The sequence below is a fragment of the Hippocampus guttulatus genome, chromosome 2, assembly GCF_054856545.1.
Source record: "Hippocampus guttulatus isolate MCC_2025c chromosome 2, RoL_Hgut_1.0, whole genome shotgun sequence".
NCBI lineage: Eukaryota > Metazoa > Chordata > Actinopteri > Syngnathiformes > Syngnathidae > Hippocampus > Hippocampus guttulatus.
In genome coordinates this window covers 22,278,190-22,301,221 of record NC_141262.1, presented here as the reverse complement: position 1 = coordinate 22,301,221, position 23,032 = coordinate 22,278,190, and the positions used below count along the sequence as shown (strand labels likewise).

At 45.9% G+C, this 23,032-nt stretch overlaps 3 protein-coding genes across 11 annotated transcripts; 1 reads left to right on the top strand and 2 right to left on the bottom strand.

Annotated features, from left to right (window-relative positions):
* The first annotated feature begins 864 nt into the window (after positions 1-864).
* On the top strand, positions 865-3,661 carry LOC147208944 (uncharacterized). The gene is made up of 2 exons (XM_086106004.1): positions 865-1,044; positions 1,106-3,661. Exons 1-2 carry the CDS (start codon positions 865-867, stop codon positions 3,578-3,580), a joined length of 2,655 nt encoding a protein of 884 aa, XP_085962130.1. The 3' UTR covers positions 3,581-3,661.
* A 158-nt stretch (positions 3,662-3,819) lies between these two features.
* alox12 (arachidonate 12-lipoxygenase) lies at positions 3,820-6,689 on the bottom strand. The gene is given in 22 exon segments (XM_086131824.1): positions 3,820-3,972; positions 3,974-4,051; positions 4,244-4,342; positions 4,344-4,383; positions 4,418-4,448; positions 4,451-4,533; positions 4,535-4,576; positions 4,629-4,701; positions 4,821-4,858; positions 4,860-4,978; positions 5,040-5,156; positions 5,158-5,241; positions 5,328-5,500; positions 5,564-5,646; positions 5,648-5,659; positions 5,826-5,908; positions 5,911-5,951; positions 6,017-6,125; positions 6,175-6,279; positions 6,281-6,349; positions 6,395-6,534; positions 6,680-6,689. Coding segments are annotated over 22 exon segments (1,782 nt in total).
* A 278-nt stretch (positions 6,690-6,967) lies between these two features.
* Positions 6,968-18,812, bottom strand: nat16 (N-acetyltransferase 16). Of its 9 annotated transcripts, none has more exons than XM_086102560.1 (7): positions 18,606-18,812; positions 14,059-14,097; positions 12,662-13,978; positions 11,366-11,591; positions 10,582-10,806; positions 10,176-10,513; positions 6,968-10,097 (listed from the first exon to the last, which is right to left on the bottom strand). In XM_086102560.1, the coding sequence occupies exons 4-7, from the start codon at positions 11,582-11,584 to the stop codon at positions 9,869-9,871; spliced, it is 1,011 nt and encodes a 336-aa protein (XP_085958686.1). In that variant the 5' UTR covers positions 11,585-11,591; positions 12,662-13,978; positions 14,059-14,097; positions 18,606-18,812; the 3' UTR covers positions 6,968-9,868. The 9 variants fall into 9 exon arrangements, 7 of the variants coding, with proteins under 7 accessions (XP_085958686.1, XP_085958693.1, XP_085958675.1 ...); XM_086102567.1 differs by lacking the exon at positions 18,606-18,812 and having other exon boundaries at positions 12,662-12,799; positions 13,883-13,978; positions 14,059-18,598; XM_086102549.1 differs by having other exon boundaries at positions 12,662-17,547.
* Between the last annotated feature and the right edge of the window lie 4,220 nt (positions 18,813-23,032).

Below are 23,032 nucleotides of genomic sequence, written 5' to 3'. Positions count from 1 at the left end.
GTCGTTAATGTTTTCTTCATTTGCTGGCAAGTAGCGATTTTTCCCCCTCCAAACTTTATTGAGTGTTAACAACATACACGAATCATACAATGGGTTCAAGGATGCACAGTGTGCACAGTCTTCTGGTCCGAGTAGCCGAGTGGTTCAAAGAACATCCAGATTAAAAAAAAAAAAAGAAAATAGCATTTTAAATACAGCACAATGTGGTCATAGATTTGCGTTTTTTAAACAATGAATATAAAGGTTGAGAACATACACCTTACCTAAATCCAGTTTACCAAGAGTGAATAGCCCAAACAGAAATGTCTATTCATTAATGTTTCAAATTTAGAATTGGTAGTTATTCAGATCCGTACATAAAAATGCAAGTCTATGTACAAATGGCATATTGTTTCCCCTTCATTAAATCAAACGGGAGCGCAGTGGGTCAATGTTAATTTTATATTTTTAAAGCCTTAATCTTTACAAGGTAACTCCTGTGACGTATTCACATTGTTTCTAATTCTTTTCTAGACAGAAAGCCACAAGTGGAACTTTTTGTGTTGATTCTCATTGAAACAGATGAATCCCCACCTTGTCCCAGCCCCCTAACTACACATGTGTATATCAGCCTCTATCTTGGAGAAAACATGAGCAAATGCTACCTTTCCATTTCAACAGAACCAAGTCGACCTTATGAGTCATCATACTATGATGACAAAAAGGTGTCGATGTCATGCTTCTGTGACCAAATGTGCTGATGTCATGCTTCTGATGTCCTTTGCGCGGCTCCAATCAAAGAACCGAAAGAAAAGGTTTGTGATTGTCCACTGGAAATCGACAAGAGCAACGCTGCGGTCAAATCCCAACGCAAGGGTCACAAAGATGGCGTCAAGTTTCAACAAGCTGAGAAAAGTCTCGGAGAAGAACCAAATTTGTGATGGCACTCTCCACCCGTCGCCATTCGGCATTTATGACCTTCTGAACACTCAGAAATGCCTCAAAGACTTTTTCGTCCAGCGGGGGATGTTTGGCGACTATGCGACCATTTCTGAAGTCAACCAGGTAACAAATAAACGTGCACGGTGCTGTTGTAACCTTTATTGACCCACATTCTTTCCACTAGAATGGGACATCGAGCCACAGGGCCAAGGAGAAGGACGACAAAATCAACAAAGTCATCAAAAGCATTGTTGAGAAAAGCATTGCGGACATCGCCAAGATGAGGCAGCTCATCGCCCTGTGGGATGCAGAGGAGCGCTCCACATCGCACTCTTACATCGACGAGTCGTCATATGGCCTCGTCACGCAACAAAAAATTAAACAGTACCTAAGGGATTTCTTCTCAGAACGCCTCACGTCAGCTGAGCACCCGATAGATCTCCAGGACATCGCGGACTCTTCTACCGAGGGGAGAAAGGAAGACGACACTGGCCCGTCTCTGTCATCTCCCATTATTGGGAAGGCCATGAACATGATCAGTCAGGTGATACAGCCTGTTGTTGACACCATCGACTCCGCCAGTAAAGTTACAAAAGCTGTGGTCAAAATGTTAGCGCGGAGCGATCGAGACGATCATGAAATGGCGAAAGAGTCGGATCAAGGAGCAAAGCAGAAGTCGCCTCAACAGGTCTCGCATCGTTATTCGGCCGCAGAGGACACCGGGGCGCCTCACTCTTCTTCCACCGCTGTCGGGAAGGAAAGGACTGTCATGCATGCCAACAAAGACGAGGACCATCTGGTCCATCCGGTTCCTTCGGCTGAGGAAGATCGAAATCAGACATCGAGGCTTTCATCAGTAATGCCGGAAGCCGTGGAGGACAGTTCGTCTGCAAATAAGGTCAGGAGTGTCAGGAAAGACGACAATCGTGTTGCGCCAGCAATGTTCAATGAGGCAGTCATGGACGAACTCTGCAATTTGCAATATGAGATCCAGTTGACCCCCAGACTCTCCCCCATATTAGAGGAGACTGGGGAGACAAATTCTTCTGCTTCCTCTTCAGCCATCATGGACAAGATGGGCTTCCTTGAGGGTGAATCCATCTCTAGCCGTTTGGTCCCATCGGAGTCCACTGCTGTGGCAGGTTCATCTGTTCCTACTCCTGCCACCTTCACCTCCACCCTCGAGAAGACAAATATCATTCAAAGCGAGCTACCTGCGCAACGTAAGGAAGCGGAAAAGCCCTGCTCCACGGACATGGAATTGACCCGTCAGGTTTCATCATTAAGTGGCGGGAAGCCCGACGCGATGGGTGACCACGGAGATGACAGGATTTCAATTGCAGAATCCTCTGAAGAAGAGGCTACAAAAACTAGCTCTGCGATTGAGGTTTGGTCCACCAGACTTTTGGCCGTCTCCCCAGTCCCTTCTACCGCTACGTCTTCTCCCATCATTGAGAAGGCCAAAACTATCATCAGCCATGTGATGCAGCCTGTTGTGGATACCATTGACTCCGCCAGCAAGGTTACAAAAACAGCCGGCAAATCCCTTGCTAAAAAAGTGAAATCCATGTGGAAGTATCGCTCGGGCAAGAAGAGGGGAAAGCGGGGCAAGGGAAAGAGTGACAAAAACGCTGCCAGAAACGGACAGCAAGATAGTTTGGACAAACACAGTGGGGAGGAGGTGATGGAGGAGGACAAGATGGAGGATGAGAATGATGCGGAAGATGAGGACGAGGACGATGAGGGGGATGAGGAAACGAGCACTGCTGAGGTGGACTCATTCTCCGAGCTTTCAGGCGCATTCAACGATGGTGAGGTTGCCGGTACCTCAGAGGGTCCTTCGTCCATCGTTGAGGACAACACAGTTCCGAAACCTGCAGATGTCTTGAATGACGTGGCAGTCGAAGAGTTCTGCTTCTTTGAGGCGGAATCGTCTTCTGTCATTTCGACTCCATTTTTGGACGCGAGCATGATGAGATCGTGTGATCCCACCTCATCTTCTTTAGCCGTTCCCGAGCAGGCAAAACCTGAAAATTCTTCTCCAGATATCCTCGAAGACGAACAACTCTCCTGCAAGTCTAAATCGCCGGAGAATAAACTGAGAGTCGCAGAGATGGATGAAGAGCAGGCCAGTGATATAAATGCCCTCCAGTCGGAGGATGACGGCCCAGAGCACAACATCTACAGTATTTTTGAGAACATCTTCAGAGAGGAGTTTTCCAAAAAATTAGAAAACTCCCTCAGACAGGGTCTATGCGATGCCGTCCGTGTCTACGTCCCTGAAAGAAGCTCAACGGAATCCTTCGAGAGCACGAACATCTCATGCGAGCTGGGTGACCATTACACAAAAAAGGAGGTCGATACTTCATCGGTGGGTCCGCAAGACTCACTGGAGAGCGGCTCCACCTCAATCACTTCTTTCGCGAGCTACCAGCATTTATCAGATGCCAGTCTTAAGGGAATACCGCCGGAGGGACTCGATTCCAAGAGAAAGTCATTGTGGAAGAGGTGGAAAATGAGGCGTGCCAGGAAGATTCTGCCGGGTCTTTTGGAGTGCCATTGTACGCCTCGCGCCTCTGACAGCGTGGCCTCAGACAGCAAAGCCACAGAACCAGCCATCAAGTCCATCTTGAAAAAAGTCACGTCAATTTGGAAGTAGGGAAAAGAGATCCACAGTTGTTGACTATGAGAGGCAGAAGGACACTTACTGAGGCTCAGGGACTGATCAGGACTAGATACCATCACCACTGGAACCCAACATCTATCAGATACTGCTCTCTCATTTACAAGGGAGAGAGACTAGTCTCCTACTACTAATCCTTTTTCTTTCTTTCCATAAAAAGTCTGGCAAATCAATGTTGTCTTTTTTTTCAGTGTGGTCTACAGAAATCATGCTTGTCAGTTTTTCTCGACGGTGATGCTGTTTTCTACACAACTGGGAAGGAGGAAAAAGTACGCCAGCTCCCGCCCTTCATTCTGACCGAAGACGTGCCCTTCAATCTGTTCGAGCTCTTTTGTAAATGTACCAATCGGCTCCTTTGCTTGCCCCTCCAGTGAAGTGCTCCTCTGCGCAGTGTCCCGGAGGAATAGAGGCACAAGTCAGGTCAAGTGAAGGAACACGAGAAAAACTCTACTTGCCAACAGTACTTCTCTCGCCTCTGTTTCACCTCGAACTACCTCAAAAGTTGGAAAAGTTGTGGGCTCACAGCGCATCACACAGCGCAGCCTGCTGTTGTGATGCGTGGCGAATTGTCGTCTGAGCGACGACCAGTCCCAAGAGCATCTGCGTGTGATCGTGTATGGGTGTGTGTGTGTGTGAGACAGAAGTGGATAACTGACCAAAATTGGGGAGCTCTGCCAAGCCCTCTTGTGTTACGTCTCTAATCCAAGGTTGGAGCTCAGCGTCCTGATGGACATCTTTTGTCCGACTAGTAGTACAAACTCATCATCCCTGAGACAAAACTGATGAGAAAGCATGCATGAGCACATTGTGTACCTGTGTATGGCTTCTCACAGCATCAGGCTTGGTAGAAATAGTTTGGCAGCTGAGAGACCCCACGATCAATGAAATCCAGGTAGTGGTGGAGTGAGCGCTAGGTGAGATCTCTGTACTTTCTGGGCCAGAATGAGCAGACCTTCAGCACCTGTAGACAACCTACAAACATCCCGCACTGCCATTGTCACAGTCGCATGGTCAATATGGGCTCGCCCGTTTGAAGATGCCATCTGCAGAGATGAGCCGAGTGTGCCCCCTACAGTTGATCTACTGTGTGTAGCGTTAGAAGCCAAAGTGCATGCAGATCCCTATCGAAGAATTTACGAATGACCAATAAATCTGTAAATTAACCCAAATGCTGTTTCGTTCAATATCTAATTCAATCTGTGTTTGCATATGTTATCGTGGTCTCTGATTTCATAAACAGGATGTATAGAAGGCCTTAAGTGTAGCCACATAGAACACCTCCACCAACATGTGGGAGAGCACATGGAATTCCGAGTGACACACTCACATCTATGCCAGCAGCCCAGAAAGGGCGGGTCTTTGGTCAGGAAAATGCTGGGTATGTGATTGGTTGGTTATTGCCATCCGGTATAGCTTTGAAACCGAAATACATCACAGGCTTCATTGTACCTTCAGTATTTCCATGCACAAGCCTGACTGCTTCCTGTCTTAATGACAACGGGCAGAGGCACGCTGCTCTGTCTGGATGTTGGTTGAGGAGGCAGACGGGACCGCGCGATGTTTTGCAGTTGACCCTTGATTGCGTTAGTAGGAATCCAGTCCATAATGGTGTCTTCTAACGAAAAGACTTTCCCGACCTGTACAGGACAGACAGAAAGTGAATCGACCCGGAGAAAAAGATATCAACTCCATAAACCGCAGAAGAATGACACGTCGAGACGACCTGGGGTTCTTTATCCCGATTGGATCCTTTGGGAAATGAGCTCTGTGCCGTGAAAGCCGTGACCGGGAAATTCCCTTCTATGGTCTTACACGTTCGGATCATTCTCGGGTTGAAGCCATTCAAACATCGGTACCCAAAGAAGCAGTCTTCCTTCCAGTGCACCCAACAGTACTCTTTGGTCAATCGTCATGTAATTGTTCTTTTCACAGTACATCCCCCGTCAGGATCCCTCCTACCGGAGAATGGGCTTTGCAACTCCCAAGAGATCCGTTCCAGGTCATCCCAGGTTTTCCCAAAGTTTATGGCAAATTTCTTCAACAACTCTTAACAAGCTGAAGGGATAGGAAACGACATACGTATGCATCACTCATTGTCATCACTGTTGTCTGGTTGACCTTAACCCTTTCAGGGACAGCGGTTACTGCAGTGGACACCTTATCATGTTATCAGGTTACGGGTTATTATTGGTGTATGAAAGGATTCATCTGAATCTCTCACGTGAATTGTAAAGCATGCTCAAAGTCACTCCTCTTCCCGTTGTCAAAGCGGGCATCCTGCAGTAGATCGTTTTCTGTTTGTGCGTAGAGATATATCGCAGTATGCCCAGAGCCCAAGTCAGCCATCAAATGACAGAAAGAGCGTCACTGTGGACGTGTGCGGATTGTCAATCGTGCAGCATGAGAGAGAACTGTAAATCTCCTGTCTGTCCTCGAGATCTGTCCCTCTGTGGCCTTGCAGTAGAGCCGAGGAGTCATGGCTTTGTATCTTGGCCAAGGAGAAGAAAATTGGCAAGTGCAGCTAGCTACACAACAATCTTTGTGTGCCCCTACCCGTTCCTTCTTGTGACATCGCCAACAAACCAGCGGTAACAAGGAAATGCGAGCAATTGCCCTCCAGTTCGAGGTTCCACTGTGACGAAGCGACCGAACCAGTCTTCCACCCAATACCTCCCCGTTGTCTAGTCTGACCAGGAACAGTGTCAGCCCAGTGGTGCACGACCGACAAACTTCGGAGCGATCCTCCTGATGGATGTAACATGTCGGTCTCTGTTGTGCGTCATCGATGACCGCTCCTTGGCACAAGTCCAGGCCAGGTTTGTCCAGTAGGGTGCACTCATTCTCCCCCTTGTCCCTCACCAGGGTCAGGTAGATGTAGTTGCTGGTGCCCGCGTAACCCACAGTTACAATGTACAAACCAGACTTCCCAGCTGAGGATGGATTTATATATGTAACCAAGACGCTCTTTAGGACACTGGCGTTATGGCGGAGTTGTACTTGGAGCTCGATTTTTATTTTTATTTTTCCTCAACTGCGCTGCGCCCGAGAAGACAATCAAGCAAAATGACGACCAACTTTCTGTCATCTCTCCTGGACTTTGTCACTATTCCTGCTTAATTTGCTTTTTGCTTCTCGCACAGCAGACGATCGAGTGCAAACGTTTCCTATTCCTCGTTTCAATGTGTCTGTCTTCCCTGTTGCACTCCAGAACACACCTCTCTAGCACCATCTCTGTGTGTGTGTGTGCGTGTGGTCCCAGTCTACACACACGCAACCCTCAAGAGGCACATTGCAGAGCTAGCATCATCGCATGACGTAACGGCTTCCTCGTCGTCATCATGATTTTAAAAAACCAACGCCGAGTTGGACTTTGCTGCATACTCAAAAGGCTCAGACAGAGTTTATTTCAAGACAGGAGGTTTGAACATGAACCAGAATCCAAATATTAGGTCCATTAGGCTAGCAAAAATACATGACTCTATCAAACTATAGCGATGGTTGACTTGAGCAGCATTGAGCCATGAACATCGTGATGCTGGTGGCGGCTGAACGAAACGTCGAAAAAAACCCACAAGACACATTAATCGTCTTTACAAACACTTAAATGAGGAACGAAGCTTTGTTCATGCCCACACCTGTTCCAAATGCACTTTTCCAAGGCAGCATCCACATGACCAGTAAAATACACAAGTACACACAAAGACTATGTTCACTATAAGTATTAAACAGTTTTTGTAGTTTGCATGTCATTTTTTGCCACTCTGTTAGACAGTGTGGTCTTGTTAAAAACGCGCTTCGAAAAATAGACAGCATCTGTCATTCATGTGTGATGTACACGCGCATCAGCCTTGACAAAATCCTTGTCGTGTTTCCTTAGGATTCGTCTGCGCTGCTGCTGCTGCTGCTAGATCATGAGTTGAAGGTAAGGGCTGCTCCTCCAACATTATTGCCACCGGCTACTAAAGTGCATGACAACGCAATGGCTTGGTTCAACACACATACAGTACACAGAGTCCAACTTATAGTCAGTGTGTCCGCTTCTTCGATTGAGCAAAGTGCTTTTTGGACATACAAAAAAAAAAAAATCTGTGTCGGGATGCAACGCGACAACCTTTCTGCTGATTTTCGTATTTAATTGGGATTGAGAAAATATTTTTGTCTTGACTATGGCACTTGCTCGGAATCATTATCAGCAATGATTTAAAAAGGTAAGAAACGGATCAATATGCAGCACTTGGAAACATCTCTGCACGTTTGTACATTTTTCCAAATTATGACTTTGCCAACAGTCCTCGGAAATTAGAACAGGCCAGGGGGCTATTTATGTGGTCCTTTGGGATGACCATATTAGTGATCCCGGATCTCGCTTGTGTGCGTGTATACCTTTGAGGAAGCTCTTCAGATGATTTGTGACCTTCTTTGGTTTAAACTAAAGTTCAACTTGTTAGGCTTCCTGAATGAAGCCGAATTGATATACAATGGTACCTCTACTTACGAAATTAATTGGTCCTGGAAGAAATCATAAAATTTTGTAAGTAGGGACGCGTTTCCCATGTAAATGCCCTAATCCGTTCCAAGACCCCCCCAAAATTCAGACATAAATGTTTTCTAAAGCATAAAAATGTAACTAATACATGTTTCAATTAGATTATTGCACAATGAGAGTTGTGCACAATGAAAAAACAAAGAAGAGAGTAAAGAATAACAAAACGATGGTCATTTAACTTAACTGGCTCCTCATCGTTTTTTGCCCTCTGGAGTTCATGTTATGTCTCAGAAGAGGTTTTTGCCTGGCGTTTTGTAAAGAACTGATTCAAGGACGTTTGCTTTTGTCGGCTTTTAACAATCCTTCGAAAATGTCAAAGGCAAACATCAGCATAGTGAGCGATCGCCCGACCGGTGAACAATTTTTTCTGGGTGATTCACATGTACGTCAAACTATCGAAACGCCTCATGACCCGAGGGACGAATGACGAGGATCTACATGCATAGACACGTACGGTAAGAGGTCCCGCTGAGCCAATGGGATGCCAGAAAGATGCTCGGTAATAGCCATTGGCAGAGCATCTATAAGTATGTTGCGTTCAGGAAACACGGCGCTGCGACAAGCAGCCCACATCCTGTATTTTTACCTTTCATATCTTGAAATTTCTTTCGTAACAAGAGGCAATATTTTCCTGTTGAGGCGTTTCGTAACTTGAAAATTTCGTATGAAGAGACGTTCGTAAGTAGAGGTACCACAGTATTTGTACGACTTCAAATATTCCCAAAATAGCATTTTGAACCTTGCAATTAAAAAAAAGCATGACTGGACTGCAGACCTTCTGTTAGACGGTGACAATACTGTACGTGTTGGTCAATTCATCCTTAACCAGCCCAGCGGCGAAAATCATTGACACTTTCTGAGCAGAGGTAATCAATCAAAAGTAAAAATACTGAAAATATTTCTATTCTTGTGACCACTGAGGTCCCGTTTTTTTTAACAGTATGACTTGAAATATACGACCCAATAATTCTTCTGGTGTTTCCGTTCCTCAGTATCCAAATGCCATTATTGTTGTCAGGGTGCTTACGTAACCACCCACATGAGGTATTAGTAACTTTTAACAGCATCCATTATCCGACCGCACTTTTCAAGCATTTCGTTTGGCGTCAAGAGTAGCCACCCCCCCTCAAAAAAAGAAAAAAAAACACATTTTATACACACCTTAATTTTTTTGTTTTTGCAGTTGATAAAGCTAGTGAATTAGTAACATAATTGCGTGCGTATATGTATATGTATATACATACATACATATATATATACTGTGTGTGTATATATATATATATATATATATATATGTATGTATGTATATTCACAGTTAAGAGCAGTTAAGCAGCTGATCATGAATGCCATTTTGATCTCATAACAGTGGCCGTGATTCTCTTGAAGAGGAATTTAAAGTGTCTTCAGAGTTGCCGATTCCACTGATTTGGAGATGCTATCCGGGTTTCCACTCTACCGTGCAGTGCATGACTCTCAACCTGAATGGGAGCCCGTGGGGTTGCGCTGGAGTGTGTGGAACATGACAACAAATAATCAACCGCTCAGTCATCCATTTGCTCTGAAGGAAAAGTAAAACAAACAAACACCAAATACTGCTTATTGTCACATGAGGGGGCGTAGACCTGTGGTGCTGATCTAGTAAGTAGAGTTAGTCGCTTTGCTTTCCATCCCCCTCGAAACCACAATCTCGACATGTCCGTTCTCTCGTTTCTTCTTGACTACATGACGTCGGATTCCACCACACATTGCTCTGTGTACTCCTTCACCAGCTCCACGCTCAGGGCATGGCGGCAAAAGTCGGCCATGGGCTTCCACAGCGGCGGGTCCAGGAACATCTGGCACATGATGTGACCCTTCAGAGTGGCCGTGTGGCGCTGCAGGTGGCTCAAGAATTGCTGGCGAACCAGATCCAGGTCTTTGCCGAACATGTCGATGTTCAGGTAGTACCTGGTGGGGGAAAAGTGCAGGGGTCAGTGGACTTAAGCGTGGGCGTTTATCACGGCGCTACCTTAAAAAGCTGCATACCAGTCTTCTCCAATGGGGACCCTAAATGGGAAGGTACACAGGCTTCCCACGCTTGGCTTTGATGCGTCGTCCACCATCCAGTCGATATCCTTCTTCATCAGGATGGCCATGTTGCCGGGCACTGGCTTGAACGGCTGCCAGTCTTGAATGATGGTGGCGTTCGGGAGGACCCCGCGCATCAGGTCGCTCGTCAGAAAGAGCCGACGGACGGCGCTCTGGTCCAGACGTACTGGAGGAGCCTTTGGCAACGAGGCGGACGCCGGCTGGCTTTCTCCGCCACCGAGGTCTGACAGTCTGCGCTTAAGGTCCTCGGCTCTAAAGCGAACCAGTAGGATGCCCTGCGGGGGAGGAAAGCCGCGCTGGCATCCAAAGTGGATGGCATGATGTGGCTCAGCAGTCGCCGTACCTGCTTGGTTATGATGCGATACTTCTGGAAATCCTTGGGACCCAGCTGATCGTCGCGGGTCAGGCGGCTGACTTTCACCTCGGGATACTTTGACTTGACCAGCTCGGAGCAAAAGCGCAGCAGAACCCCCGCCACGCCTTTGCCCCTTTCCTGGGGGGCCACGCGGAGGCCCTCCACCAGCATGGTCTCGCCTTCGTCGATCACGCATACAGATTCCAGGGCGATCTGTCGGGAAGATCAGAAAAGCGCTCTCAACGAGAGAACCTTGTCGTCGTCAACCCTTTGGTTGATTTCGTGCTCTGAGGTCAGAAACCCCAAAAAACGTAATCCTCCTTCAAATTCACTGAAAGAAACAAACATTGCCATATTTGAGATATGTCACACTAAAAGATCTCCGACTCACTATGAGCATTAAATATCGTGTTCCCCTGCTATTCGCAGATCGAGGCCTCACGGGTAATTGAAATCGCCTATAAAGATTTACATTGCCAATAATGTCTTGCTGTATATGTAATTATGATTTTATTGTTGTTATTTAGATACTACAGAACAGTCGTGACATACCATAGCCAGCAGAATTTGTAAGATGTGTCGCATTCTTTTCAGAAATGGGATTGCCTAATCATGAACCAAACACAGCTATAAAGGAAATAATGAGTCGGTCATCATATACAGTGTATATATATATATTTTTTTTTCTTCTTATATATGTGTATATATATAACACACATTTTAAGCGGCGCTGTCTAGTTGGGGGAAGGTCGCCCCATTGCGTGTAACGTACCACTTTTCCCTGTTTGCGTGCCAGAATGACCGTGCGGTTGGTTTCCTGCAGCCAGCTGCTGTATCTAGTGGGCAGGTAGTCCAGGCCTCCGTAGATGTCCTGGCTCATGGCCATGATGTCGTCAAAGTCCTCCTCTGTGGCCACGGTGAACTGAAGGCCAGCCTGGGACAACGACTCGGGCAGCTGCGGCGCACTCAGGCTGCTGTCGATCTTCATCATGAAACAACTGATGGGACAGCAAGCGGAGGAAAAAGCTTGGCGTTGGATTGAATGTTTCAGAGCGGCGGCAGCAACAACAATTCACAAAAACACCCGCGGTGTTCTCTTTTACACCCCAGCGTTTTAATGCTCTCCCCGCGCTCGACAAACCAAACAGAAATAAGCCGAGGAGCCGAAATACTGAGATCCCGGAGAGCCTCACAACAATGGGGAAAAAAGAAAAAGAAACAAGAGAGACAAAAATAATCGCTAAATGATGTGTTTTTAATGAGGGTATAATACATCACGTGATACATTATTAAGAAGAAATGTGACAGGCAAGTCTGGGTATATACATCCAATTGTTGGTGGCTTGTTATGTATTCCGAATATGACGACAGCCAGTGCCAACAAGAAAGCTTTGCATTCCACTTTTCTTCATGGCAACCAACACAATTAGATCAGTGGGCCAAATTCTACACACGGATTTGTAAATCAACAGTCACAACAGACGAAGGCCAGAGAGAGCTTTAGAGTGGGCCATTGTCCAAAGACAACGGCAATATATCACTCCGGTCCTTCTCTTCGGGGGGAAAGGACGAACCGGAGGGGTCCAGTGAAGGCCTGAGAACACAGTGAGCGGAAGAAAGATGTTCAAGGAAAGCATGTTGACGAGATCTCCCACATCACGGACCGCGGCAGCCGGCACCGTGTCTGTTATACACGCTAGCCAAACGGCCCCGTCGACAAAACGTGCGTGCAGTTCACGAGCCTGCTTTCCCATTTAGGCTGGACGTACACCACATCCTTTTGTTTTTTTCTCCCACACTAACCAGAAGCAACTAAAAACTGTCACATTTAGGATTTGTCTTATTTCAAGTCTTCAGCACTTAAAAACAAACAAACATGAAAATATTAGAAAGAAAACTCATCATCGGGCCCTGATACCTGCAGTGCAATTCAGCCTGACTCACTCGTGACTCCCCTTTGACTACTTTTTTTTTTTTTGACATTACAGGCCAAATAAGGCAAGAAATGAATTATGTGTTTTAGTTTTGCCACGCCAAACATCTGGAGCAAAAGTGAGAAGGAACACACCGTGTTCGGTGGGCAGATTATCCTTTTTCCAGAAGGCGCTGAGAACACGGACACCAAAAAGGAGTCATGGCAGATCCCGCGCCCATCCAAAGGCTCCACGCTGTTGCTAACACTCGCACATAACGCTGTCATGCAGCCCTAAACTTGGAACAAATCACACACACACAGGCACCGTAACATGATTAATTGAAGAAAGATACGCGGGCGTCGTCAACCATTTTACACACGCGACCCCTAACATATAACTTGGTGCGTACTTGCCTATGTCATGGTAAATGGCCCAGCGGACTCTTCTGTCATTTGAGTTGTTAGCGTTTGAGTTGGACGGTCCCGAACGACGACGCCTCCCACACGCGCGCGCACTCGGCAATCAATCCCTTTGGACATGAGCAGTCCCTCAATTAAATAAATAGCGAGGTGGCCTACGAGGCTGATAGGAAAGTGACATCTGGAGCAAGAAGCCGCGGTGCACAAGTAGTGGCGGAGGCTCGAAGACGGGACGGGAATCCGGACAATATCGGCCGCTTCCATCAGGCAGCTCGTACAGTACAATGTGGCGCTCTATTAAACCGCAATAATTCAGAGGCACTTTTGCTCCATCAGCCGTTGACAACATTCGCCGACGAGGCGTAATAGGCAATTAGGCGCTGGACTTTGGGTTTGAAGTGTACAGCCGTCAGATTGGATTTGGTTCTAATGGCAATGTATTTTTGGATTCTCCTTTATTCATCTATCTATCCATTTTCTGATCCGCCTTATCCTCACAAGAGTCGCGGGACATGCTGGAGCCTATCCCAGCTGTCTTCCGGCAATAGGCGGGGGACAACCTGAACCGGTTGCCAGCCAATCGCCAATCGCAGGGCACACAGAGACAAACAACCATCCGCGCACACACTCACACCTCGGGACAATTTTGAGTGTTCAGTCAGCCTGCCATGCATGTTTTTGGAATGTGGGAAGAAACCGGAGTACCCGGAGAAAACCCACGCAGGCACGGGGAGAGCATGCAAACTCCACACGGGAAGGCCGGAGCCGGGATCGAACCCACAATGTCTGCATGTGTGAGCTGCCATCTCGCTTCAACCAAATTTAGGCCAGGGTACAAAATATGTTACCTAACACACACACACACAGTCATCACCATCACACTCCACTCAATTTTGTTTTTGGTTGTTGACAAGCATCCAAATCAAAGAATGAGGATTCCAGTGCGGACTTAACAATGTACGTCCACTTGCTAAAGCACCGTCCACAGAACGCCACCGCTGCCGCCGACGTCACCCGTGTCCCATGTCCCAAGTCTTGCGTCTTGTCCCTCTGCAAGGTAAAATCCAGCGTTATTCTCCGCACACTACGCACTTGTATATGGCATGTGTCATGAAAGTGGAAGGCCTTACCTCCACCGGTGTTGAGCGTTGACCAGTTTCATGGCTTTCCTGACGCAAATTGCATATGCACACATATTGGAGCTTGGATGATATGGATTCAGGTTTACGGCACATAATAGTCGGGAAAATGCAGATTGCACGCAGAAACAATCCGGATACCGTATTTTCCGCACTATAAGCATTCAATTCTCCCAAAAGCCGACAGTGCGCCCTTTAATCCGATGCGCCTTGTATATGGTGTTAATTACAGTCTCTTTATAGTCCCCACTGAGTTGTTTCCCTATTAGCGGGAACCAATTATAACCTAAAAAGGTTCTGCCCAATACTAATTGACATGTGCATTCACCAACACACACTCAAGCAGACCATTATGAAACGCATATAATACCAAAAGCACAGTTAACGACTGACTAAACGAAGGAAGAAGGAGACAAGCAAGACTTGCCCCTTGTGGATGTGCGCCCACGAGGTTCGTGTGCCTTTTTGTTGACTCAATTGTCTTCATAACATTTGTCTTTCATTTATTGTTTTGTAGCGCCATTTGTATTTATATGTTTCACGTCCGTCTCACGGCTTGCCAATTCATACTTTTTATGGACTTTGCGTCATGCTTCATGCTACATCTTGAGGAAGCTACATATGGATCAATATTCTTATTTCTTGGACCCAGTATTTTAAAAGTTCTATAAAGCGCTTTGTTACAAGAATCGGCTCCGGCTCTGGCCTTCCCGTGTGGAGTTTGCATGCTCTCCCCGTGCCTGCGTGGGTTTTCTCCGGGTACTCCGGTTTCTTCCCACATTCCAAAAACAAGGCTCGATATGAATAAAGCTGTATTGTATTGTATTCCCTTTAGCGTAGCTCCATCCAATGAATGCATAGCGCAACAGCAGCCACTATTGTAGCTTCTATTCTATGCGCCTTATAATGCAGTGCGCCCTATACATGAAAACAGTTTTTAAGTAGCCCATTCATTGAGGATGCGCCTTATAATCCGAAGCGCCTTTATAGGGCCGAAAATACGGTTAATTAGCTGAAAAGGCTTTTCCTTGATTTTATTCTGACGAGACAGTGAACGTTATGCTGGCGTGTTAAGGATGAAACAGACTGAACGCTGTGAGCCCAAATGTCTCCTGTTATCAAAGCAGGCTCAAAGTGAGGAGAGGATGGCGTGTCTGTGCGGGTGCGCGCGTGTGTGTGTGTTGGGGGGATTATCCCGCTGCTAATGCCGCTTGTATTGCTTTGCTGAGTGGAATAAATAACAAAATCAGATCTAAAAAGAAGGGCCCCGTGGTGTAGAATTTGGGATTAAAAAAAAGAATAATAATAAGATCGATAGAAAGATGATGTGCTGTCTGCACTCGTTCTCCTCTTTCTCACTGTACCCTCTTAACAAGGCATTGTCGCTAGCGATCTACATGGCCTTTCGTTATCCGATCCTTGATCAGCAAATTGTTTGACTTCAAGCCAAAAGCGTTGTCCTGATTTATCCTTGCAAACCAAAAAAAATGTCCTCCAAAAGGGTCCCAGCACCAATACACAACAATGACATCACGGGGAGGCTGACAGGCCCTTCTTCACTTTCAAATGATTCTAGTCAACTAAAACAAAAGCCGATCCAAATTTAATTTTGGATATCCTCCATCAAACTAAGATGAAACGTGTCGTGCTAATAATAGAATTGTCCTTATCTTTGAAAGAAAAGCACAGATTTCTTTTTCTAAGAAGATAACATTAACCCTTTCAGGGACAGCGGTTACTACAGTGGACAGCGTATCATGTTATCAGGTTACAGGGTGCGTATGAAAGGCTTAAATTAATCCAACATAAACTCCACACGTGGTTCATGTGGTTAAAAATATATATGTATTGAAAAATTAATGACATTTCTTTGGAACACCCAAACTTTTGAACACTGATGTCCATATAATAGTCATGATCAACTATTTATCACGACAATGTCAAAGCCAATAACCGCTGATCAAAGTCAAGCAAAAACATTTAAATGCAAAGGCTCTCAAACGCCGCGTCGGGAAACGAGCTCCTGACTCGCGCCGTCCGATTTTCATATGCTAAATGTCTTTTCGTTTGAACTTTTTGTGGGGATTTTTGCACCGCTATTGTGATGACAGCTCGAGGAAACGTGTTGATGAAAGGCCAGCGTCATGTTGTGCTTGCCTATTTTCCCTCGCCCTTCCACGATTAATACACTCTTTCAATCCCAAATACCAAACTGTCAAAAGGCATCAGCTCACGTTGACCTTCTCTCGCTCTCGCTCGCTCTCCTTCTTCATTTCAGAGAGAGTGCTGCTCAGCCCCATCGTTGCAGTCCCGCGCTTTGAGGGAAGGTGTCCTTTTCGCGCCACTTCAAGGTGCCAATGACGGGCACGGACACTGTATCCTTTTTTTTTCTTCTTCTTTTTTTTTTTGTGGGAGCTGAGGCCCGTCCACGACTGAGTCCCGGTTTGTTTCGGTTTGTCCTTTGACTTGATTCTCCTGCGTTTGGACTGAATTTGGACTTTGCGCTGGCCCCGCCGCCCAAACTGGTTCTGACCTCCTCCCGGGGCTACTGTGGCCTCAGTTAAAAGTCGGGAACAGAATTTGACGTGAAGTGGTGATGTCAAATTTGAAGCACTGAACGGATGATTACGGTGAAATTGCGACAGTCTTGAGCCGTTGTAACAGTGTGTGAGGGTTGTTTGAAGATGAGACATTCAGCAAAAAAACCTTACTCAGCTCATGAAAACTTTGAAAATTCAGCGCCCCAAATCCTTTTGACTTTACAATGGGAAATGTGGTCGGCGTGTCTATCATGAGTCGAGACAAAAAAAAAAAAGACTCAAGAAGCCGTATTCGCAAAGACACGGCAAGTCTGCCATTTTGACCGTCACTTTGGCCATTTCCTATAACAGAAAACTTATCCAAAGAATTTCTTTTTTTTCCAATTGCTAGCAAATTTCAACGACACGTACTCCAGAGCGACCACACCAAATTGTGAAATTTGATTTTGGAGCTTTTTGTCCTTACGTAACAGCGACATTTGGTAATTGTTGGGAATATGTTTTGGAATTTCAAAAATAATCGGTCAGCCCCCAAAGCCCGTTTGACTTTGCAACATGCAATTTGCTCGGTATGGCTTAAAATGACTCCCCGTGCAAAAAAAAAAACAAACTCAAGAAGCCATGCCCAGAAACACAAAGGATTCTGCATTCCGTTTTAGTTTGAATTCACTATTTTAGGCCTCTTTCATGCACTTGTGGAGGAGTACTTGCAAAAATGAACAGAGAGGTTTTGTTTTGTTGTGATCACATTTTAAACATTTCCTTGACATAAAAGCGATGCAAAAAAATAAATAATACATCTGTGTCTTTATCGTGGTGTGGAGTGATGTGGTGTTGTCAAGAAGGTCTGTCATCTTGAATTATCTCGTTTTAGTGCCTTGTGATTGCTGGAAGATGATGGCTGTATCAAGAAATCTTATGTTCTCCAGCAAGGGCATTTCTAGACCCCAAAAACAAAACCATGTGTTATTGATATGGACCAATATCGGCCTTTTCTCACACTAACTAATTAGGGGCCCCAGTTGGGGACCCCCGACATGTTGACAATGTGGCAGTGCCATCGTTCTGTCATTTATAATAGCCTTGTTGCAATGTGTCTGGCGTATGTCCAGCTACTGTTTGTTTGCTGTTTTCCAGTGGACATTCCCAATGATGGCCGGTCGGGACATGCTGCTGTCCTATTTGCCGCTCTGACGAATGTGTCCAAGTGCCGGAGAACACGTTGGTACTGCCTCATGTTGCATGCGGCGCTGTGGAAGTAAGTAGTGGCTCCTGCGTGTCATCAAGACGCTCATTTATCATTTAAGTGTGCAAATAACACAACGGCAGAGATGTGGGGTTGGGTTATAATTGTGCAGCTTTGCCTAATGCTGCGTCCATGTGTGTCAAACTGAAGTTGACGGAAGCCGGTGAACATACAGGCCGAACACCAATGATTTTTTTTTTAATCCGATTGACTCCCCTAAACGTCAATACGAGCCTTTTCCTTCATCAGCATTTTTCCTGCACAAGCCTCATGACATCCTCCCATTTGGGAATATGAAGCAAATTCGAACCCATGCAAATAAGCAGGCCATCCATCCTGAATGTTGGGAAGCAGGATCCAAAGTGAGAGTGGTGTTTTCCAAAAGCAATTGAAGCGTTGATTCAAAACATGAACGCATCGGCATCATCATCGGGGCTCCTCCACTTAAAACCTCTGTCGAATTTGTCGTCAGAGCAGAGAAATATGCCAGATTCGCGTGGGGGTTGGGGTGGGTGTGGGGGGGGGGGGGGGATTCCAGAGCATCCGACGCTATGTACGACGATGAAGCTGCGCTAAAATCCGGCAGACTGCTTCGCAAATTGGACGCGAGCCGCTTCGCCTGCCCTTCGGTCGGCTGTCGGCTACCGGGCGCCCCGACCACCCGCCGGCCGGTGGGCCTCCTCGGACGCCCCGCGATCGACGGACGACGTTTTCCATCTCAGATGAACCTTAGCGGGCCGTCTGGCTCTTACCGAATGATGAGACTCGGTGCCGTGCCAAACCGAACCGAGCCGTGCCGTCCTGTGGCGGGCGTCCTTGGATGCTGGAGGTCGCGGATGGTGGAAGCTGCTTCCTTCCGCTGATGAAGAGACGACGAGCGACGTAGTCCGCGGCTGATCTAGGCACTCTAGCCCCGCCCCTACCAGTTGTCCGCGTCGAGCCAACTGGAGGAGCAAACTGGACTTACTGGAGCGGGCCAGAACCCCCTCCTGCGTGGACCCTCCTCTTTCACGGATATTGCATGTGCGCAGAATGCCAAGGGGCGATCCAACAAACTCCTCATCCAACTCACCGTTTTACAATCCCACCAAAGGAGCCTTTTCACCACATTGAGCCGGGGCATGAATTTCCCATTCGAAATGCCTCACGGCGCACCGACTAACAAAAATGGCTCCAAAACTGGAATAATGCTAATGGAAACGTAATTGTTCAGTCTGTCACGATGCAGCTGGTATAGATAGAAGAACAAGGAGCCCTTCTAATAAATAAAGAATCATTTTCAGACAAATTAAGTGAAACAGAACTACATTTCCCTGCATTCATGTTGGCCAGCTAAATAAAACCCAACATTTGCAGTAAGCCTTTATAACAGCAACATGCACGTGTCTATGTTTTTCAAAAAATAATGAGTAATGGTGACAAAATTACCCTCTCAAGTAATTGGTAGCCTATATGACACAAAGTGCAAGCAAAATTGTTTTTCTCGGGAGAAAAATGAACGAATGTGTATGTCTCCGTTTTTAATGGAACTCCTGAAGGAAATAAACTCAGAGCCCCTTCATTTGGCTTTGTTCACGGGCATTCACACAAATCAAGAGTGCTGCGCTTTCTCTTCAGAAGCTCCTCACAGGACCGGAAAAGGACAGCTACCTAAGTAATACATAAAATATGTGTCACTTTTATTTTGAAAGTTGACCTTTTATTTTATTTGCACTCATATGGAAAAGTTAAAATACAAGCAAGGTCCAGGACTTGTCTGCGGTGTTGCCAACCCAAACGACATTTTTTGCTATACTCAACGACTTTTACGACGCCTCCGGCTACTATTGTCCCACTCAAAAAGAGACAAGCAAAGCAGAACTGATAACAGTGGTAACAATGTTAGCAACATAATTATTTCCTGTATGGTGGAGCGAAGAAGGGTGAGAAAATGTGGCCTACAATTATGATGCATGCATGCATTGAGTGTATTATACTGTGTGCGTGTGTGTGTGTGTGTGTATATATACTGTATATGAGTTCACGCACAAAATTATCATTTGAAAACTGTAAACATATCATTTTAATGACCGCTTATAATTTTGTTTAAAATTTTTATTTTCTAACCATAGCAACAGATAAACATATCGAGCATGTAGCAATTTATTGAAGCAAGACAATATGCTTTTCCTTTAAACATTAAAAATGTGATCGACAAAGTTGAGGTTAGCATGTTGGCTTGGCCCTCAGCGAGTGTTCCAGTTTCTCATGTGTTCCCTTTTTGCAGAATCAATTCCCATCCCTGCCCGAACGCAACAGCTCCCACTCCTTAATTTGGGTGTATCATGACGCATGGAAAAGAAAAAATGTTAGACAACTATTTATCGACACCATTGGAACACTGGAAAATTATCCTTCCTGTGCCGTTTCCGGGCTCCAAATCTCAAGGACGCCCATGCGCATTTGCCAATATAGTACGGTGGGTGTCAATATGTCCCCATCAATGTGTGCAATCAGGCTGCTGTGGACAAATCAATTGGAAAAGTCATTTGTTTCATTACCACTCTTCCCATTGCTGTCAACCGAATGACAACAAGTCACATTTATTCCCTTTACTTATCTAGATCCAGATGTGCTGTCAAGTTTCAGGCCCATTTCCAAACTGCCTTTCATTTCCAAAATTCTGGAAAAAGTGGTGCACATGCAGTTGAAATTTTTCTTGGATGAACATAACATCTTGGAGGTCTTCCAGTCAGGTTTCAAGACGATGCATAGCACGGAGTCAGCCCTGTTACGCGTTTCTAATGACATCCTCCTGGCAAATGACTCTGGAGACCACGTGTGTCTAGTTTTATTGGACTTAACTGCAGCATTTGATACAGTGGATCACAGTATTCTGCTGACTCGTTTGCAGCACTTGGTGGGCATTGGCGGCAGTGCTCTTGAGTGGTTTAGGTCCTATTTAGCTGACAGAACCTTCTGTGTCAGCCTTGGCTGCTCTGAGTCACGCACTGCTCCCCTGTCATGTGGTGTTCCACAGGGCTCAATTCTGGGGCCTCTGCTGTTCTCGCTGTATCTGCTCCCATTGGGTTCCATCTTAAGGAAACATGGTATTCCCTTCCACTGCTATGCAGATGACTGCCAGATCTATGTCCCACTGAGCAAGAAAGACGCCTTCTCATTAAGGCCACTCCTATCCTGTCTGGAAGAAATCAAAACCTGGATGGCACAAAATTTCTTGAGATTCAATGAAAAGAAGACGGAGGTGATATTGTTTGGTCCCAGTGGCCCTTGTACATTCCATCCTGTAGACTTGGGCCCCCTGTCTCCTTCTGATCTATGTCCCACTGAGCAAGAAAGACGCCTTCTCATTAAGGCCACTCCTATCCTGTCTGGAAGAAATCAAAACCTGGATGGCACAAAATTTCTTGAGATTCAATGAAAAGAAGACGGAGGTGATATTGTTTGGTCCCAGTGGCCCTTGTACATTCCATCCTGTAGACTTGGGCCCCCTGTCTCCTTATCTTAAGTCAACAGTCTCAAACTTGGGCCTTAAACTGGACAGTGATTTCAAACTCGATCGGCAAATTGGTGCCGTTGTTAAATCCAGCTTCTTTCACCTTAGACAGCTGGCCAAAATAAAACCTCTCCTCTCACATGAGCACTTTGAGACAGTAATTCATGCCTTTGTCACATCCCAGCTCGATTACTGCAATGCCCTTTACTTTGGAGTCAGCCAGTCCTCCATTAAGCGCCTTCAGCTGGTCCAGAATGCCGCTGCTCGCCTCTTGACTGGTACTCGTAAGAGGGAGCACATAACTCCTACTCTGGCATCCCTTCACTGGCTCCCCATTCATTTTAGAGTTATTTTCAAGATCCTCTTATTTGTTTTCAAATCTCTGAATAATCTTGCGCCACCTTACCTCTCTGAGCTCATCCGCCCCTACACACCTGCCCGGCGCCTCAGGTCTGTGGACCAGACTTTATTAGAAGTACCAAGAACTAAACTGAGGCTCAGAGGGGATCGAGCCTTTTCTGTTGCTGGTCCCTCTCTCTGGAATGACCTCTCACTGAACATTCGGCAAGCCTCCTCGCTGCCCATCTTCAAAACCCTCCTCAAAACTCACTTGTATTCTTTGGCATTCGACTTAGCATGACTTAGATTTGTTCTTGGTTTTACTGTTTGGTGCTTTCTACCGCCTTTATTACCGATTTGTCTTACTGTTTATTGTGCATGTTAAATTGCTCCATGTACAGCACTTTGTATGCAGCGATGGCTGTTTGAAAGTGCTCTATAAATACTGTTGACTTGACTTGACTTGACTTGACTTTACTTCTTCACCACTACATAGGGATTTGTATAAAGGAGCCCTGGATAGTTCCTCCACTTAAAATCCATTTGTAGTGATTCAGGAGTCAGGAATGAGTCAATGATTATGAACACTGTCCTGCCTTTGAAATCATTCATAAGTTCCGACTGCAAAAGCATTCTACAGAAGTCCCTTTTTCAAAACCTCCCACATGTGATGAAAATGTGCAAACAGATGACCATTTATTTGCAAAGCTTTATGCATAATACCAAAACAAAATAAGCATGTGAATTGCAGGTAATGTATTTGTCCGTTAGGGTTGCCATTTTCTAATTCCACAGTAGTGTAGTATATGTGTCTTTGAATTTGTGTGGGTTTATAAGGCAGTGCCACACTCTTTTTATTTTTACACAAGTCTGCAGTCACTGTACATGTGGAAAACGAATCCCCCGCAAGCTCATGCGATGTACCGAAAATAAAAATGTGTGAAATTTCCAAAAGCAAAGTGTGATATGGAGAGGCACGACTGTGGAGGGATTTTTATCTTGGGTGAGAATAAGCGGTTTGGAGAAGGGATGGATGTTTTGACGACTTTTCGGGATGCGTAGGGGGACATGCTCTTGGCACTGTGTAGGGATTGGCTGAAACTCGCGAAACATTCCAACAGCACTACAAAAGAGCTAAGTGACTTTATAGCGGATACTAGTAGTGAGTGATAGCTGAAACAAAAGTCCTTCGTGTCGCTGTCGTTTCATTTGTAACCATGGAGACGTCTCCTGTTGTGACATCCGGACCGTTGCTTGCCAGCCGGAAGTAAAGGAAATGAGGATGGCGCAGGAACTTCACTTCCCAGGATTCCTCGCGAGCACCCGTTTTTGACAAGCAACCAA

Bases quoted from the DNA above. Each gene is read 5' to 3' on its own strand.
- LOC147208944 (XM_086106004.1), top strand. From the start codon at position 865: ATGGCGTCAAGTTTCAACAAGCTGAGAAAAGTCTCGGAGAAGAACCAA. The intron at 1,045-1,105 runs GTAACAAATAAA...TCTTTCCACTAG, and splicing joins CCATTTCTGAAGTCAACCAG to AATGGGACATCGAGCCACAG.
- nat16 (XM_086102549.1), bottom strand. From the start codon at position 11,584: ATGATGAAGATCGACAGCAGCCTGAGTGCGCCGCAGCTGCCCGAGTCG. The intron at 10,807-11,365 runs GTACGTTACACG...TCTTCCCGACAG, and splicing joins CACGCAAACAGGGAAAAGTG to ATCGCCCTGGAATCTGTATG. The intron at 10,514-10,581 runs GTACGGCGACTG...CCTCCCCCGCAG, and splicing joins ATCGCATCATAACCAAGCAG to GGCATCCTACTGGTTCGCTT.